This window comes from Rattus norvegicus, chromosome 4 (assembly GCF_021556685.1).
Source record: "Rattus norvegicus strain SHRSP/BbbUtx chromosome 4, alternate assembly SHRSP_T2T, whole genome shotgun sequence".
In the NCBI taxonomy this organism is placed as follows: domain Eukaryota; kingdom Metazoa; phylum Chordata; class Mammalia; order Rodentia; family Muridae; genus Rattus; species Rattus norvegicus.
In genome coordinates, this window is record NC_141537.1 from 41,345,389 (window position 1) to 41,364,838 (window position 19,450).

Genomic DNA, 19,450 nt, shown 5'->3' on the forward strand with positions numbered 1-19,450 from the left:
CAGTTTGAACTCATTCACATTAAAATCTGTATTCTTTATAGTATCATCATTTGTGACATCAAAGGTATTGGTGATAGGAGATATTTTTGAAAGTGTCTCCTCCTAAACTTGTTGAAGTCTTTTTTTTTTTTTTTGGTTCATTTTTTCGGAGCTGGGGACCGAACCCAGGGCCTTGCGCTTCCTAGGCAAGTGCTCTACCACTGAGCTAAATCCCCAACCCCGATAGGAGATATTTTTAATTAAAATTATTACATTTATTTGTGTGAGTGCATGGATAAGTGCATTGGTAGGGACATGCACATGCCATGGGATGTGGGTAGGTCAAAGAAAACCTGAAGTCGGTTCTCTTTTTCCACCATATGGGTCCCAGATTAAACTCAGGTCATGAGACTTGGGGGCAAGTACCTTTACCCACTTAGCCATCTTACATGTCTATCACAAGTATTTTATAAAAATTTGTCCAAGGACCTGGAGAGATATTTCAGCCATTAAGAGCATATACTGGTATTGGAGAAGATCTGAATTTGGTTCTCAGTCCCTATAATCAAGCAGTTCACACCTGAGTATAATTCAGCTCTAGGGAATTCAGTGCCTTAGGATAGACAGCACTCACATGCAAACCACCTGTCCAAGCCCATACATATAACACATACAAAAGATGTCCATTGTAACTGACAGAATTCTCCTCCAGTACAATAAACCTTCCTGTAGATTTTGATGCTGTTACATTCGTTTCCTGTTAGTCCTGGGGGAAGGGACCCATGACCTTTTCCACATGCTAGGCAAGGCTTCTATCATGGAGACACATCTTTAGTCCTGTTGGATTCTTAGTGGCACCACAAGGTTTATTAAAAGTCTTAATCAAATAACTAGCATTACCTTTGTCTAGAGTGTCATTTAGCTGGTTTTGATCGTCTCCTCTTTGGCATATCTGAGACTTATTTATAGCCAGTACAGCAATGTTCATGATCACTGTCAGTGATGGCAAGTACATCATAACTTTTGCTTAGCTGCTGCGTTTCAAGAATGCACTTAAGGTACAGAGAAATGATGCTGAGGATGTTAAAGCTAAGATAGACAGACACATCTTTAATTAGTTGACCTTGGTGTGAAGGTCAACATTCTGGATTCATTTATGTGCCATGCCTACTGCATGAACTCAAGAGGTGGATTCTCAATTTGAATTTACAACTGTCACGTGAATAAAAATTATTGGGTGTTTAAACCCAAGCATGTGAAATGATGTGACCACTGTACTAATAAGAAATTTAGGAAGATAATGTATTTTTTAACTAATTATGAAAATAGGAAGAGATGTATTGTTAAAGGCATGGATTAGAGAATGTCATGACTCCCTTTATTGATGATTCTAGCAGCAATACCAGAGATGCTCTCCAGGGATGACAGAGCTAAATTTGCAGACCTCCCTCTGATTAGCGGTTTAATCATTTGGCAGTTTGTTAATAACAATTTAGAGCCATTTATACATTGTTGATTATGACTCCAACATCAGACTAGCCTGTCCTGAATATTTTCATTAGTGTCCCTGCTTCCTGAAGGTGAAGACATCTGTCACACTTCATACGCTGGCTGCTATCATACAGCTGGGTGACCCTAGCCTAGGAGTTGAATACACTGAATTCTAAACCACGCTAATTGGATTGGGGAGAAATAAGTCAGTATGCCTAGAGATCCTTCCTCCGGGTGCTGAATGTATTCAACATTAACAAATGCATCTAATCATACACGCATAGTTATATGCTATATTATTATATATAATGTACTCTAATGATTATATATAATTATTCAATAGTTCCTTTATATGTAATAGTAAAATTGCTGATCAAACATTAAATTTCTGTACCTACACTGTTTTCATTGTGAGAGTAAGTACCCTGTTGAAACCGATTTTAAAGCTCTGAATTGCTTTTGACACTTGAATTGACTGGTTGACTTTGGAGGAAAAATGATAAGAGGAAAAAAAAACCCAACAAACTTCTACACCATCAGCATAACATGTCGAGAAACTGCAAGGTAGCTGTTAAGTTTATAGACATAAAGGCTATTTATTTTCTCTCCCTAATCCACATTAAAGCCACATCAGCAGTTTGAATCTGATGTAGGATCCTCACACAGACAAGCCCCAGTGTGGTCTTAATTATTACAATATTGCAAGTTTGAAAATATAATTTGGAGAAGCAGTCATTGTAGCATCACTGTGTTGGTTGGAGAATAATTTTATGCTAGAAAAATTGATAAATATAATGTTGAAAATATCTATTATTTATAGAAGATGTAATATTCCCTTTGGGAGCATTTCCATAGCTATAAAGAAATTATAAAATATGAACTATGAAAAAATTAGTAATAAGTGTGAAAATGTCCTCTTACATGTAAACTGCTTTACACTAAAACTGCTACTTAGATCTTCTGTCATTGTGGCAATGGGAAAGGCTTTACTGAACATGAAAGAAATTCCATTATATAAATAAATCTTCAGAAGTTGAGGTGGGACGAGCTGTGAGAGGCAAAGTTTGAGAAAAAAAATTATTTTTAATAAAAGGAAAGAAAGAAACTTTTGTGTCCATATAAATGTGCCAGCTATTAGCTAGAACTGCTATATTAAAATGAGATGAATTTGGCTAGGGAGACGATTCCACAGATGTGGATACTTGTTAATGTGAGGCCTTGAATTCAAATTACAGAACTGATATAATATACTGTGCTTGGCTGCATGATTCAGCAACTTCAGAACTGTGAGGCAAGAAACAGAGACAAGGTCCTGGCCACCAGCCCAGCCCCAGCTTTATCAAGAGACCATCTCAAGAGGAGGGCAACCCTGTAGAAGGGCAACCCTGTAGGAGGACCAGCAGTCGCCATTAACCTGGATCTCTTAGACACTGGATCACTAACCAGGCAGCATACACCAGCTGAGATGAGGACCCCAACACATGTACACAGAGGGCTCCAGGGTCTGGGTTCAGTGAGAGAAGATGCACCTAACCCTCAAGAGACTGGAGGGCCCAGGAAGATTAGAGGTCTGGTGGGGAGGGGCATCCTTGTGGAGATGGGGATGGGGAAGTGGAGGGAGAGTGGGGAGGAGGTATGGGATGTGGAACCCTCGGAGTATGGACCAGGAGGGAAATAAATCTGGAGTGTAAAAATAAATAAATAAATAAATAAATAAATAAATAAATAAATAAATAAATAGATAGATAGATAGATAGATAATAAAAAGTATTAAAAACAGTGATAATGTAGGAGACCTGACATCCTCTTTATGTCTCCATGTGCATGCACAAACTCTCTCTCTCTCTCTCTCTCTCTCTCTCTCTCTCTCTCTCTCACACACACACACACACACACACACACACACACACACACACATGGAAAAACATCAAATTATGTGCAAATATCTTTGTATATACACCACACATATATGCTGTATATATACAGAAAAAATCAGAATATATTAAATAATACATAACTGTTCCTACCCACATCACTCTTGCAAAAGCTTTCTTATAATGCATGTTGTCAGAGTCATGGGGTTGCTGTTTCTGGTATTGATGTATTTACAACTGATATGATAAATTTTAAAAGAGTCCTATTCAATATGGTAATGGGATATTTATATATGGAGTGTAATGTACAACATTTAAGTGTGGTGTTTCTTGGGACACCAGAAACAGTTCACCACAGTCAAGGATTCTGTGATTGATGAGGAAAAGAAGTAGGAGAGGTAGAGTGAGTGAACTAAACATACACATGAGGAAAATTCTATGTGGAACATCAGAATTATGTTAAGATGTATGTGATATGATAAAGATTGAAAGAAATAAGAATCATTGTGTATTAGTGACTTAAAAAATCTGGAAGAAGGAGGCATTTGATGAACTAAGAAGAGCTAGAAATGTAAAAGCAAGGTTTCTGAGGTAAGAAAGAAGAGATCATTTTGTCTAAGCAAAAGTAAAAACAAATGTAAAAGAATTCACCCAGATATGACCATGGGAAGGTGATGTTGACATGTTAGTCAGAGTGTAGTGTTCATATGAGAAAGTAAATGGATTCAATGTAAGGAAAGGGATGGGGTATATGATAGAAAGAAGTGACATCTGTGCTCCTACTGTCACCTGCCTTTGCAGCCAAAGCCCTCTCTTGTTAGACCACTGTTGAGATCAAGATGTCCACAGCACACCTTAAGAGAACGGAATCCTAAAGAGCGTTAGCAGAAATAGGAAGAAGGGTTCTTATTGTGCAGCTTTCTCATGCCCTCTTAAGCAAGAGGATGGGGAAGTGCTACCATCTACACAGACATCAACTAGCATTCATATCTACACATATCCCGGATCTGTGGTTTTTTAACTCTCTAAGAAACACAGCTGCTCCATGGCTCTAATAATCAAAATCACTAAATTGTAAAGCATGAACATATTACAGTTCAGAAAATAGAACTGTTACTTCTTTCAAGTTTTGACTATAAAATATGATTTCCGAGAGCTCCTAATTATTTAAGAAAATTGGCATAATTCTGTTTCAATCTGCATCTATTCTCTGCATATAACAGATATAAAGGCACACTGACATTCGGGTAAAGAAGTTATATCAGGTCATTTTGAACTTTGCAAACAAATATTTTCTCACTTTTCACTCATTGAGAATACATGTGCATCATTTTTAGTTTTAGAAATGAAGTCTGTTGAAATTTTAATTAAATAGAAAAAATCTGACCCCTGAAAGGTCTCATGTCCCTTCTCATGTATCAATACATATGTGTGTATGTGTTCATATGTGTGCAGGTTCATGCATGTGTAGAAGCCAGGGGTCAACACCACATTCTAGTCTTTAAGAGCAGTCTACCTTGTGTTTGTGACAAGCTCTCACTGAGACTGATGCTCAGTGCTTAGGCGATGCTGGCCATGGACACCCATCTGTCTCTGCTGCCCTAGCTCTGGAAATACTGGCATATTCTGCAACACCTAGATTCTTTTGCATGAGTGTTGGGGATGTCCCTCATCTTTGCATGACAAACACTTTTACTTTTCCACTGAGCTCTCCTTAGCAACCTCTTGCATCTACCTGGCTTAAGTTAAAGAATTCTAGTAAACTTTTTCCTGTACTCATGACTAGGGGCTTCCAATTTTGATTCAGTTTCCTGATGATATTTCAGTATGAATAATTTTATACATATTCTTGTATAATGCTGATACTATGTCATATAATGTTATCTAATAATGTATGGAAAAATATATACACATTATTTTCTTTTAAATTCTTTGGAATTAACTTCATAAATGTAGCACAGAATTAACAATTACTTTCCTTGACCATTTGTAAGAAGTTGATGAATGAGGGTCAGTACTCTAATCAATCTGATGTATATTTCCTGTAAGGTACCCTCTCCCCTGCCCCAATACCTAAACACATCTATACCCTTAGCCCCATCCAAACTCCCAACTATCCCCGAGTAAGAATTTAATTTAGAATCAAGTATCACATTTAGGTATCTTGTTAATAGTTTGTCTCCGCTAATTGGAACTATTTCTTCTCTATTTTCCTAATTTTTATAGACAATTCTGAAGATTTCGTGTTCAGTGTTTTTAATTATATAACAATTTTTGATGCTTTGTATGATTCCATGCATGCAATTCTGACAAGGAATGCCGGAAGTGATCCCATGTGGTCATTGCAGACTATTGAGAGGATGAGATTTTGAGTTGCTTCATTATTCACAATTACTTGCATAACTAGATTAAGCAAGATTTCTTTTTTAAAAGACTTATCTCTTTTTAATTTATATGTGTGTGCCTGTGTGTGTACTTATCATAGTGTGTATTGGTGCCTGTGGGTTCAGGGGGAGTTTCAGTTTCTCTCCAGCTGGAGTTATGGTAGTTACTAGCTGCCAAACTGTCTCTCCAGTTCCCCTTACTACAGCAGGATTCCCTCAAGATGAGACACCCAGTGATGGGACTCCCTCTCCCTAAGTGGAAGCAATTACTCCAGGGCAGAAAGTAGGCTGTCTCATAAATAAAAGCAATCATCTCTGGATGGTGATAGTGGTGGGGCTTCTCCAAATAAGGGCTTTCTCAGAATCTTACCATAGCAGACTGGGGTCATTGTAAACCAGACTGAAGTCTACTCAAGGGTTTAATTATGTGTACCTCTTGACTAGCCACAACTCTTGCCCTATGTAGACTTTATTTATGCTACCAACCAGAAAGAAATGACTAATGGTTAGGTCCCTTGTTTTCTTAGCATAGCTACATTTAAGAAGTTTCCTATATAATCTTCTCTTTTTCTGAATGTAATGTATTGAAGTTAGCAGGTCCTGCTTGATAAGTCTCAAAATATAATTTTCTTCTGAAGGTTTCTATTTTGTTTTGTTGTTTGGATTCCTTGAAGATAAGCTCACCCTCTCGCCTAAAATTTCAGTAAGTTATGGTCATCATAAAATAGAATTAGACATCAACACCTGGGCTGGAAATAGAGCTCACAGGCTGAAGACAAAGCTGTGTCACTATCCCCAGCACACATGCCTGACTTTTTGCTATATTATGACTGCCACACTTATGCACTCGCCCTGCACAAAGATGTTCTTAGAAAATTATATAATCTCATATCTAAATACTATGTATTAATTTTGTGTTTATCTACAAAATTTTCCATAAAAAACCTGCAATACACTCTAATTTTGGTAGCCTAATAAAATACCTATTTGTGTAAAATATCACTGATAAGAAAACATAATTTTAGACTTCTGTAGATGTATTTTTCTCAGAAAGAAAATAAAAACCACTCTTAAAAATTCAGTATTGTAACAATTTCATTTCTCATGAAATAAAATGTTATTTTCACACCCAGGAAACAACAGGTATTAAAATCATTAATTGGCAGATGAGATCTTCATTAAAGTGTCTCACCGTCACACTGGTTTTTGTAAATGCCATTGAGAGAGACACAGAGTAAGATGTTCACTTACAGAAATTTCAGTCTGCATTCTACTTGTTTAGATCCATGCACTTACAGTACACTATCCAAATATCTACAGCTAGCCAGGGTGACTGGCTTCTGATGCAGCTACTAGACTTAATTAAAAATTATGGAAGTCCCACCCTTTCATATTAAGTGGGTGATGCGTATCAAATACTAACCATGAATTTCTTCCTTTCAAGACCTTTCAGTGTGAACTGTCTCATCTACAGACATAATGATCAGATGCAGTTTTGCAGACTCAGCAAAATCCTGGCTACGTGGCTCCGGGGTGAAAAGTCACTCATTACTAGTCACAGAGCACACGTCTGCAGAGTATAATGGGTTTACAGAAAGCAGGGTGACCACAGATCTAATTTTAATGGAACCCAAGATGTAATCTGAGCTGATGGAGTTTGAAGTGTGAAGGTAGTCTAGTCAAACTGGGATTGTTTTGGAGAACGCAGAAAAAATTTTTTTCTCTAATGTGTCTATTTTTTTAAGCTTTTTTTAAAATAAATTTTCCTTGCAGTTATATTTGTAGTGGGAAATACTTGAGGACATTGTAAAAATTAAGAATTTTTACCAAAAAATTACTTATTATATATTATATGTTGCACTTGTGTATTAAAGTCAAGGTAATTACATAATATTCACAGTTATGTAAAGTAATAGCAAGTATGATTAAATAAGATTAGGAGCCACATCACCAAAACACTTGAAAACAACAACAAAAAGGGGCACAAATGACATATACTCTATCAATAAAAACGATTAATTTCAAGGATTAATAGGTGTGTATGCTTTCCGTAAAGAGAATTTGTGATCTCTCAGTCCTCAATGTGAATAAAGGTCATTTAGTGTGGGGTGTTGCGGTGCCACAAGTACACTGCTGAAAGGAGGTGTGCCTTGGTAGGAAAGAATGTGGCTCCTGTGTTCTTCCCCTTCCTCTCTTACTTTGCAGAAAGAGAAGAGTGTGACATTGTCTCACGCAGTCATGCAGAGGATGGATTAGCATTTTAGAATTTGCATTAGTTGTCTCAGAGGAGACTACTGTCTGTAGTTCTTGGAAATAAAGCTTACAGGTGAGTGTGATCTGTGACAAACATGCCTTACACCTTTAGGATGAATTCAAGCTGGAGTTGTGTGGATCTCAGAGCCTGTGCTCAAGAATACAGATGGTAGAAAACATACACAGTGTCAGACAAGCAATAGATTGCATGCTAAAAGTTAAAATGACTTTCTTATTGCACATAAGTGGTAATTTTATGAGACATTATACTGTCAAAGGAAAAAACCAATTACTGGAATAGATCAAAAACAATGAAATGTTTGGATTTTTTTGAACCCATTTCTCAATGTTTTGGGTTTTGTTTCTTTGTTTTTCCTTTGTACACAACTGGTAAAAGGGGGAAAAAAAACCCTTTGTCCTCTATTAAAGATCCATTTTCAAGATTAATTATTAATAATAGAACAAAATCACATAGAGAAGTATTAAATGTCATTCACTGCTGGATTTCTGTCAACTCGTTTTCATAAAGTGTTATCTTATACAGGCTACCCAAGGAAAATGGCCATACGTTTCCAGAAAACAGTCACGTCTGAGGATGGAGCCCTTACCTTCTTCTCCTGCATAGCCCAGAATGGACCGAGCTCGGATCTGTTTTCCTTCTGTGGTTTTCCCAGAGCAGGTGTGTGAACAGGAGGACCACGTGGACCATGCACTGAGCACACAGTCCTTCGGGCATGGGGCATCACAGGCCACAGGGATAGGAAAGATTGCATCTCGGCATAGCTGTCTGTCCACTTCTTCTCCTGGGAAACACATGACCACCAACAGTTTATCTTTATTAAGCCTACTTACATGAATGATTGAAAAAAAGCAGGTGTCCAGTAAAATTAGACTACTTCCCATTAACTCTTAATTAAAAATGAAATGAAAAGAAGTCATGGTTGTCATAGTGAAATGTTAAAGGTATAGAAAAGCGTAAACATAAAAACAGACACATAAATGCCCAAATAAATGATTTTTTTAATTTTCAGAAGCATGGACATAGAAGTCAATATGATTATTGAAATTATAGTACCTTCCCACAAGTGAGTTTTATAATTATAATATTAATGTGCAATGAAGAACATCATGAAATTATGTTGACCCTCTGATTTCCTGCTCAGTTCTGAACTATGATTTACAAACAGTGGTAGAAGGCTACATACTATGTGTCAATGTTTTGTGATCCAACTCACAGATATGTCTACAAATGCTTTTGAGTCTGCCGGAGTTCTCTTTTTCGGAAATTACTTTTTCGATTGGAAGTGGCTAGGAAGTGTAAGTGATAGAATACAATCACCACACCTTGCTTAAGATGGCCATACAGGGAGAGGGGAGAATGGAGATAAGACAGAGCATGAGCAAAAGTAAGAAGGTGCATCAAACTGCCTCAAAATCATTGGCAGTCTCTGTGGGTGTTCAGGTAAAGAGCTACTTGCTTTACAGTACAAAAATACTCTCTCTTTTTGTCCCCCCATATTTATATCTTATTGAAAAACTGACATCTGTCATTTGGATAGGAAATATTCCCACAGACTTATGATTGAATGATTAATCCCCAGCAGGGGAGCTACTTTAGGAAATGGTATCTGGATCGAGGAACTGTGTGACCTGAGGAGAGGGATGTCTTTTGAGCTGTAAGCTCTCTGCGGTTCTTCTCTGTTTCCTGTCCACTATGAAGTGAAAAGCCCCTTTCTCCTTGTGACATGGTATTTAGTCTCATCTTCTGCCCCGAATCAGTGGAACCAAGGAGCATAGGGTTCAATCACTAACACTGTGAGCCCAAAGAATTAATTCTGCTCTTTAAGACCTTTTGTTACATGTTTTATACAAATGGATGAGACAAGTTACTAACACAATGTTTAATTAATATTTGATAAATGAAATGAGATGAGAAAAGGCTAGAGAAAAGGAAAGTATTACTGCTAATAAAGAACAAAGGAAGCAAGGAAACTGAAAAAGGGTAAAAGGAGAAAAGGATACAAGTTTGGACTCTGACTTGATTACAAACTGTGATCCTGAGTTAGGAATGTTTCTGTCATTTGCCATAGACTCTACTGGCAATCCAAATCAATTTGTAAAAATCATATCTGTTGCATTAGACCTTGAGGGAGGGAAGGTTACTGACCAGACCACTCTTGACAACTATTATGCAAACAGATCCAAGCTAATTTTCTCTAGTTGAAAATAAGGAGTGCTGTTATACTGCACACTCTTTCAGTCACATATTTGAAAAACGAGACAGAAAATCAGAAGTCAATTAAAAATGTGCTAACATTTTAATAACTACTACTTCAAATGGCATTTATGTTATATTATTATTAATAGCTACTAGTATATAAGGTCTTCAATCATTGGACTTCTTCACTAGTAGGAGAGGTCCATTAAAATTACAACTGAGGCAACAGGCTCATTCTGCCTTTATGACTCTGATTTCAGAAATACTGCTATTACTAGCTGTGGAGTTTGACATATATCCCATTAGACAATATGGTTAATAGATATGTTGGCAGTAAGTAGGCTCAAAAATCATTATTTTGAATAAGGCAGTTAATATCTTATAATTTATAAGGGAGCAATAATAATGGCTCCTTTTTTCTGTTAAACTGAGCTTTTCTTAGGTTGAGGGGGCATTTTTTTATTGTATCATCTCTCTGTTTACTTTCCCCTTTATTTTTTCTAATGTCCTATAGAATGACAGAAAACTTTGAAACAGAAGCTGATAGTGTGATACTTTTATATCTTATCTCATAGTTTCCAATCATTCTCACTCAGAAAAATATAATTTTGCAGCAATTTGGTGTTTGTGTCAATAATACTATTACAATGGGTACCCTGGCTTGAGGGACAGGTTTCTGTTTGCTAGTGTATAAACGAAAGGGGTCAACAAAATGTCCCTTCTCATGTGTCACATTGATCTTACCTTGTATCAGCCAGTACACTCATCATGATTTTTTTAGGGAGGGTTTTTGAAAATTTTTTCTCCTCTAAATATATTATTCTACCAAAACAGCATAACTTGTTCTTTGTTGGCACAATAATAATCATTGCAATTTCTGAGACTCCCTGATGATATCCAGCACTTTCTTCTGCTTTGCCAGGTAATCAGTTATCTTATCTCTTGGGCACCACTGTCTCACATTCACAATGAAGCTTTTGCTTGAATAGTTTGAAGATTTCATGCATACATGTAATGTGTTTTCATAAACATCACCTATTCCCTCTTCCAAGGCTCCTTTCCTATGTCAGTCACCATCACCTTTTCCTCCCAACTTCATGTGTGTCACTGTTTACAGTGAGTGAGCCTAGTGATATCAGAATGTAGGGCCAACTACTGAGGCATGAGTAGCCTATCAGGAACCAAGTCATTCGAAGAAAACTGACTCTCTCTCACCTGGCAGTCAGCACTTCCCAAAAGCTTCTCAGCTATGGGTGGACACTATGATTGGCTCTCTCATCTGCGTGGACACTTGCGCTGCTTTGATTCTATGCAGGACATATGTATGCAGTCATAGCCTCTGGGGAATACTGAAGCCTTAAGCACCATTGTGGATTTGATTTAATGCCACCTGTATCAAGTTAATCTCGTCCCCAAAATTGCATGAGATTCTGCACATTCAATGTAGGAACCTGAAGGAAACTGCCCTAGTTGGTTTTCATTGGCAAATAAAATTGCTGGAGATCAATGGCGGGGCAGGAAGACAAAGGTGGGATTTTTAGGATTCCCAGGCAAGGGACAGAGGTAGCAAAAGAGAGATAGCTGCTATGCTAGGAAAGGAAGAGAGACACCAGGCCTGAGAGTGCAGAAGACAAAGAGAGACCCATCATGTAGGTGCCAGAGACTGCAGCTGATGGGGGTTGCAGGTCTGGGTTGGGGGCAGCAAAGATGGAATATAGATTTTAGTAAGTAATAACTCGGGAATTTCAGAGAAGAGTACACACCAGCCACAGGGAGGTTAGGAAATGGCTTAGCCATTGGGCTATTTAAGGCATATCCAAATATAAAACTGTGTGTGTGTGTGTGTGTGTGTGTGTGTGTGTGTGTGTGTGTGTGTGTGTGTGTGTGTGTGTATGTGTTTATGTCTGGGTTTCAGAAACCCAGGACATTGGGACAGGTAGCAAGAAGCACACTGCTACCAGGAAAACATTATTTGGGTTCAACTACCCTAGTCACAATAGTTATTTTCTTCTTTCTCTTTATAAACAGAGCTCACTGCAAGGACTTTGCAATTTCTTTTTACTTTTGTGATAGTGTGGATGAAAATATACCCCACTGTCTCAGACATTGGAGTATTGTTACTGTCGGTGCTATTCGGGAAGTTTAGGAGGTGTGGTCTTGCTACAGGAATCACATCACTTGGGACAGGCTTTAAGATTTTAAAGATTTATACCATTTGTGGTTTTCTCTCTCTGCTGCATGCTTATTGGTCAAAAATGAGCCTTCAGGTACCTGTGCCTGCCACTATGCTCTTGTTCTATCCTCATGGACTGTAACACACCAGAACTGTAAGGATAAATAAACTTTCTGTTTGTATAAATTACCTTGGTCATGGTGCTTTTACAGCAATAGAAGTAACTAGCACTATTTTGTATGAAAAAATTTGTTCTTTGTGGAGGATAACTGCCAAACTACAGTCTTCAATTTAATTTTTTCTTAAAGGAGTTTTCATTGACCATATACATTCATAATAATTGGCATATTTTTATCATGATTTTAATCACTGCAAAAGCCTACTGCAGCATAGCCCTTTTACAATTAAATAATGCCATAACCTTTATCACTTACTAACAGTCATTTTGTATTTATGTGTGTATGTCATGGTCTGGGTAGGGGTGAGGAGGAAAAATATCTTGTTGGAGCAGGCTTTCCCATTCTACTATGTGGATCTTGGGGTTCTTTAGTAAAAGGCGAAAGATTTATACGATCTGAAGAGAAACCAGAGTATGGATCTTGGGATTCTAAATTCAAGTCTTTAAGCTTAAGCCATTAAGTGATTCACTTTGAAGACTATAGTGGATTTTTAATTCAGTAACATAGCTGCTCTGACAAGGGATTACATCTAAACTCCTAGATCTCTGTGATCCACATGGAATACACACATACCCTTAGTAAATACTTTTAAGGCAAAATTAGTTTATAGAAGGAAAAAATACATGATTATCTCCTTAGATGCAGAGAAAATGTTTGACAAAATTTAACACCCCTTCATGATAGAAGTTTTGGAAAGAGCAGGAATTCAAGGCCCATACCTAATCATAGTAAAAGCCATATACAGCAAACCAGTAGCCAACATCAAAACAAATGAAGAGAAACTTGAAGCAATTTCGCTAAAATCAGGGATTAGACAAGGCTGCCCACTCTCTCCCTACTTATTCAATATAGTACTAGCCAGAGCAATCATAACAAAAGGAGGTCAAAGGGATACAAATTGGAAAGGAAGAAGTCAAAATACCACTATTTGCAGAGGATATGATAGTACACTTAAGTGATCCCAAAAATTATACCAGAGAACTCCTAAACCTGATAAACAACTTCAGCAAAGTGTCTGGATAAAAAAATTAACCTAAACAAATCAATAGCCTTCCTCTACTCAAAGGATAAACAGGCTGAGAAAGAAATTAGGGAAATGACACCCTTCACAATAGTCACAAATAACATAAAATACCTTGATGTAACTCTAACCCAGCAAGTGAACGTTCTGTATAACAAGAACTTCAAGTCTCTGAAGAAAGAAATTGAAGAAGACCTCAGAAGATGGAAACACCTCCCATGCACATGGATTTGCAGGATTAATATAGTAAAAATGGTCATCTTAATGAAAGCAATCTACAGATTCAATGCAATCCCAATCAAAATTCCAACTCAATTCTTCGTATAGTTAGGAAGAGCAATTTGCAAATTCATTTGGAATAACAAATATCACAAGAGGGAGAAAACTATCATCAACAATAAAAGAAATTGTTGGGGGAATCACCTTCCCTGATCTCAATCTATATCACAGAGCAATTGTGATAAAAATAGCATGGTGTTGGCGCAGAGACAGGCAGGTAGATTAATGGAATAGAATTGAAGATGCAGAAATAAACCCACACAACTAAAGTCACTTGATCTTTAACAAAGGAGCTAAAACTATCCAATGGAAAAGTGACAACATTTTCAAAAAATGGTGTTGGTTTAACTAGACGTCATCATGTAGAAGAATGCAAATAGATCTATTCTTATCTCCTCGATACACAGTTCAAGTTCAAGTGGATCAAGGACCTCCACATAAAACCAGATACACTGAAACTAATAGAAGAGAATGTGGGAAAGAGCCTCAAACACACAGGCACAGGGGAAATTTTCCTGAAGAGAACACCTATGGCTTATGCTCTAAGATCAAGAATTGGCAAATGGGACCCATAAAATTGCAAGGCTTCTGTAAGGCAAAAGACACTGTCCACATTACAAAATGGCAACCAACAGATTGGGAAAAGATCTTTACCAATCCTACATCTGATAGAGGGCTAATATTTAATACATATAAAAAATTTATACTCCAGAGAATCAAATAATCCTATATAAAAATGGGGAACAGAGCTAAACAAAAAATTTTCAGCTGAGGAACGCTGAATAGTCGAGAAGCGCCTAAAGAAATATTCACCATCCTTAGTCATCAGAGAAATGTAAATCAAAACAAACCTGAGATTCCACCTCATACCAGTCAGAATGGCTAAAAAACTCAGGTGACAGCAGGTGCTGGTGAGGATGTGAAGAAATAGGAATACTTCTCCATTGTTGGTTGGATTGCAAGCTGGTACAACCACTCTGAAAATCAGTCTGGAAGTTCCTCAGAAAATTGGACATAGTACTACATCTGAGGACCCTGCTATATCACTTCTGGGCATACACTCAAAAGATGCTCCAACATATAACAAGGACACCTGCTCCACTATGTTCAAAGGAAAAAGATGGAAATAGCCATGTTTGAAAGTGATGTCTAATTGAGGGGCAGACAACTTGACAAAGCAGAGAAAGATTTGTCAGAGTTGGGATATGCCTAACAAGAGCATTGGTAAAAGAAGGCACTTAAGAACTGCAAAAGAAGAGAAAGACAGTTCAGAGCAGTTCATTTCAGTGTAGTTCAGCTGAGTTCAGCAATGCCGTGGAGTTCAGTTGTGTTTGAGTTCAGTCAGTTAAGTTGAGTGTAGTTGAGTTTGGTGCAGTCAGTTGGGAGTCAGTCAGTAGAGACAGTGTAGTGGCTCACAGCAGTTGAATTGATGGCCGTTTTTGTTAGGAAAGTTTTATAGGGACAGGTTGCAGGTAAAGACCGAATGATACAGAGATCCAGAAGGAGCCAGAAGATTAGAGCAGACTGCTCGAGCAAGTTTGAGGTCAAACAGAACAATTCAGTCAGAAGGTTAGAGAAGTGAGTTTAAGTCAGGCAACTTGGAAAGGAATTTGAACCAGAACAGTTGATATGTAACGGTAACAAACCTTCAAGCTATGAACTAAGTACTGTAAAATATATCCTCTCTTTCTTTTAACCAGAATGCACTTACATCAGACCCTTAGGTAATTTACATGCACACAAGATCTAAGAAATGTTGTTCTAGAACTTTCTTATGTTTGATGCCTTCTGGTTTGAGCAGAGTCAGGCTTCCTCTTGAAAGGGCAATTGCATAAGTTGAAATTCATACTTTTTAACCCTTGTTTCTTTGGAAGACATCCTTTATACTCCTCTTTCACATGGAAAACATACACAAGTGACAAGTGTGCCTTAACAAGTCATCATTAGATGTTTGTTTTGTGTAACGAATGCTGTATGTATTCACCTCAGCCAATTCTCAGACTAGCATGCAGACACACTAATCAATATCTTTTTAAAACTTATCTTTAAACTTAATATTTAGTGGCAAATATGAATCCAGGACTTAATATATGCTAAAAACATGCTGTGATATGAAGCTATACTACCAGATCAAATCTTATTTTTTACTTCAAAGGAAATTGAGAATTATTAATCCTTGAGCACTTTTCTCAGCAGAAGTTTCACTAAAGAAGCAGAGATGGTAACCGATATCTCAGTCTCTTGTAACTGTAGCCGATAAGAACTAAAACACTAAAACAGTTGATAGATGAGCTTTGCCTCTAAAGAAGTCCAGAAACTGGCACTCCTAAGTTATTTCTCAAAAAAGTGATAACTGGTACTTGCCACACACTGCCACTGAACAAGCAATAATGAACTTGTAAGTGTTGAGAATCATTAAAGTCTTTGTCTTTGTTTTGATGAATGCTTTAACCCAATTTGGCTAATTGGAACCCACAGGAGCTGTGTTCTTTCAAAGCCAAATCCCCAACCTCTAGGGTTAAGTTATGTAGGAATCACTAATTAAAAAAAATAAATTAATTAAAAAGAACCAGGACAAGTAGTAGTAAAATGTATTTGTTTGTAACCAGCAGTGTCATTCCTGAAGCACTTTGTGAGTCCTTGAACTGTCACTTTTCCTTTACCTGTGAGAAGTATGTTGGAAATAAGGTCACATATGAATAGCAAAAATAGAAAACTTCTCTTTCATCATCTTAGAACTTCTTTCTTATTTATGGTGTTTACTTGCTTGGATAAAAAGTATTTTGCATGATATAGCTACAAAGATTACTTTGATATAAATATGCACATAACCAAAGATCAGCTTAGTATACGCACATCTGGATAAGAAATAGAAAGTTTTCTACTGAGATCTTTGGAAATGAATATTTTTCATCCTTGGGGTCCCCTAGCTAGGGCACATTCAGACATTCCCTATGGAACAGCAGTCTTGGAAGCACTGCTTGTCTGAGTTAGGATCCTTTTCATTGCAGGTGCTAACGTCTGATGATGCCTCTGTGGCAGATGAAAGTCTGGACGCATTGCCTGTATAAGTCAGTGCATTTGCTTCTCCTTGGTGGATTTGAAGACAGTTTCCTAACTAGATTCTTATAATGACATTAAAGCCAATTCATATTCTTTGTGTAGCAAATATACTCATGTATTGAGACAGATTTAACATATAAATATGTTCAAAAAGGTGGTTTGCATTTATACAACATTTTTTAATACATCTACAAAGTTGAGAAATTTTAAAGCTTGCAAGCTCATACATTTTTTTTTAGGAAATATAGAGAATGAACTAAAATTTAAATTTAGATCATTAACCTATACTTTAGTAATTTAAATGTGTCTGTGTGATCCCATGCAAGGAATTAACCCAATAAATTGAATTGATGTACTTATTAATTTTTGTAAATGAAGATTGAGATGCAAATAATAAAGTTAGTATCTACCCATTTATTTTTTTTTAAATCATAAGTGATGTTTAGCGTATGATTCATATTGAACAAGATAGAAACTGTAGACAAAATAAAGTGGACAGGAGGGAAGCCATATAGACCTCAGCCCTTGACAAAGAGCTATAGGAGGCTGTTAAGCAATGCAGGGATTGGAGAAATAAACTTCTTCATGGATGAGCACAATTGTCTAATACTAAATTTTCAATCATCTATATCATCTATATCTATATCTATATCTATATCTATATCTATATCTATATCTATATCTATATCTATATCTATATCTATATCTATATCTATATCTATATCTATATCTATATCTATATCTATATCTATATCTATCTATATCTATCTATACATATGTAACATTATACAAACAGAGGAGGTATATATAAATATATATACATATACAAATGTAACAACAGTTTAAAAAACAGAGGCAATGAATTTGAAAGAGAGAAAGGTGGGCTATATGGGAGGGTTTGGAAGGATGAAAAAAATGGAGAAATGATGTTATAAGTCTGTTATAATCTCAAAAATAAAAGAAAAAGAATGTTTTTATAATTGATCATTTTATCCTTTTCATAAACCAAAAAAGTGTACTTTGACATCTGTTTCATGAGCTTCCAAAGTATCTGTTTTATTCTACTGCACTTCTTACCATTAGTAAAATATTTCAGTGTCTGCTTGATGAAATTATGCTCAAAATTAATGATGTTTCCCATGGATATAAAACAAAGGAAGAATTGAAATCTAGCATGGAATTTCTTCCTTTGTTAAAACATGTACCGGAAACTTAGTGCATTAATTTTGTAAGGTCTTAAATAAAATATAAAAGATTAAAAGTGTTAAAATCAAGACTGCAAATATTAAACTCTAAGCCCAAAATTAACTATATTTAAATATAAAGTATGCACATGCTAGCTACCTAAATACCGACTGAATTATTATGATTTGTCTTTTTATTTCTTAAAATTATTTTTGTATGTATGTTATTTTGTTTACATGTATGCCTGTGTACCACATGCATGCCTAGTGCCCATAGACACAGGGGGCTTTTGCTCCACGCACGGCCGTGACACAGTTGTGAGCCAGCATGTGGGAATTGAACCTGGGTTCTCTGACAGAGCAGTGCATGCTATCTTTATGGTCCCAATTCTAATTTATTTTTAATTATAAGTAAATATAGGTTTGTGGTAAATACTTTGGGTTACAGCAGTGTTCTATGTGAAGCATAATACTCAAAATTAAAATCTACCAATAAAAGGAAGCTGCGATGAGAACTGAAATGAGAAACAGGAAAGAGATCCTTTTAGACAGAATAAAACTAGCTACTGATATTAAGCAAAATCTGTGTTGAGTCCCTACTATAATTTTTGAGAATTATATTTATTCTAGCAGGCCTAGACAAATAAATTCTATGGTAACCTTAAGAAAAATCATTATGCTATCTTTTATGTTGTTCAGAAATTGTTATAAAAATCAAATTGACATTGCGAGTATACGAGTTTACATATTTATTTCTTAACCAACAAAAGAAATCTTTTTCAGAAAATTCTTTCATGTAACCTTAAACTTTAAAACCCACTGTAAGGTACTGGGTTCAAAATTAGGTGACTGAGGAACTTTGTAAATTGTATATTTGCTCACCTATACCTCAATTTGACTACGAGAACCTTCTATCTAGAAGTTTATCTTATTCTGCGTCTTTAGATCTGACTGTATCTTTGGTTCAGACACTGACACTTTGGAGTTTCATGGCAAATGCTTGTGAAATAAGAAGACATAGTTCTGAAGTCCTGTCATACATATCTTTTCTAACAGACATACACAATCTCTACTGGTTTCTGTCCCTTTCCAAACTCTGGTTTCACTGGGACCTGGCAAATTAGGCCTTAACATATACTTCCTCAGACTAAACTACTGCTTTCTTCTAGATTCTAAGTCCCTTAGGACCTTCTTTTGCCAGTTGTGAGAGGACAGAGACCCAGTTCCATACTGCCATCCTCAGTAGACTGAGGAGATTACCTAGAGTTTAGGACCTTGACTGAAGCTAGAACAGGAGTTGTGACTTCAGTATTGAAGGGACATTCAGGATAAACCATTTTCAGAAGCAGGGT

The 19,450-nt window shown here is 36.6% G+C and overlaps 1 protein-coding gene across 2 annotated transcripts in view; it reads right to left on the bottom strand.

Moving 5' to 3' along the window:
* Positions 1 to 19,450, bottom strand: part of Thsd7a (thrombospondin type 1 domain containing 7A) — a 446,922-nt gene that overhangs the window by 91,839 nt on the left and 335,633 nt on the right. For both annotated transcript variants that reach the window (XR_015685737.1, NM_001191970.2), the window contains 1 exon segment: positions 8,590 to 8,784. Coding sequence is in view for 1 of the 2 variants with exons in the window: in NM_001191970.2 (NP_001178899.2) it covers positions 8,590 to 8,784 (195 nt within the window). In the remaining variant the exon portion in view is untranslated.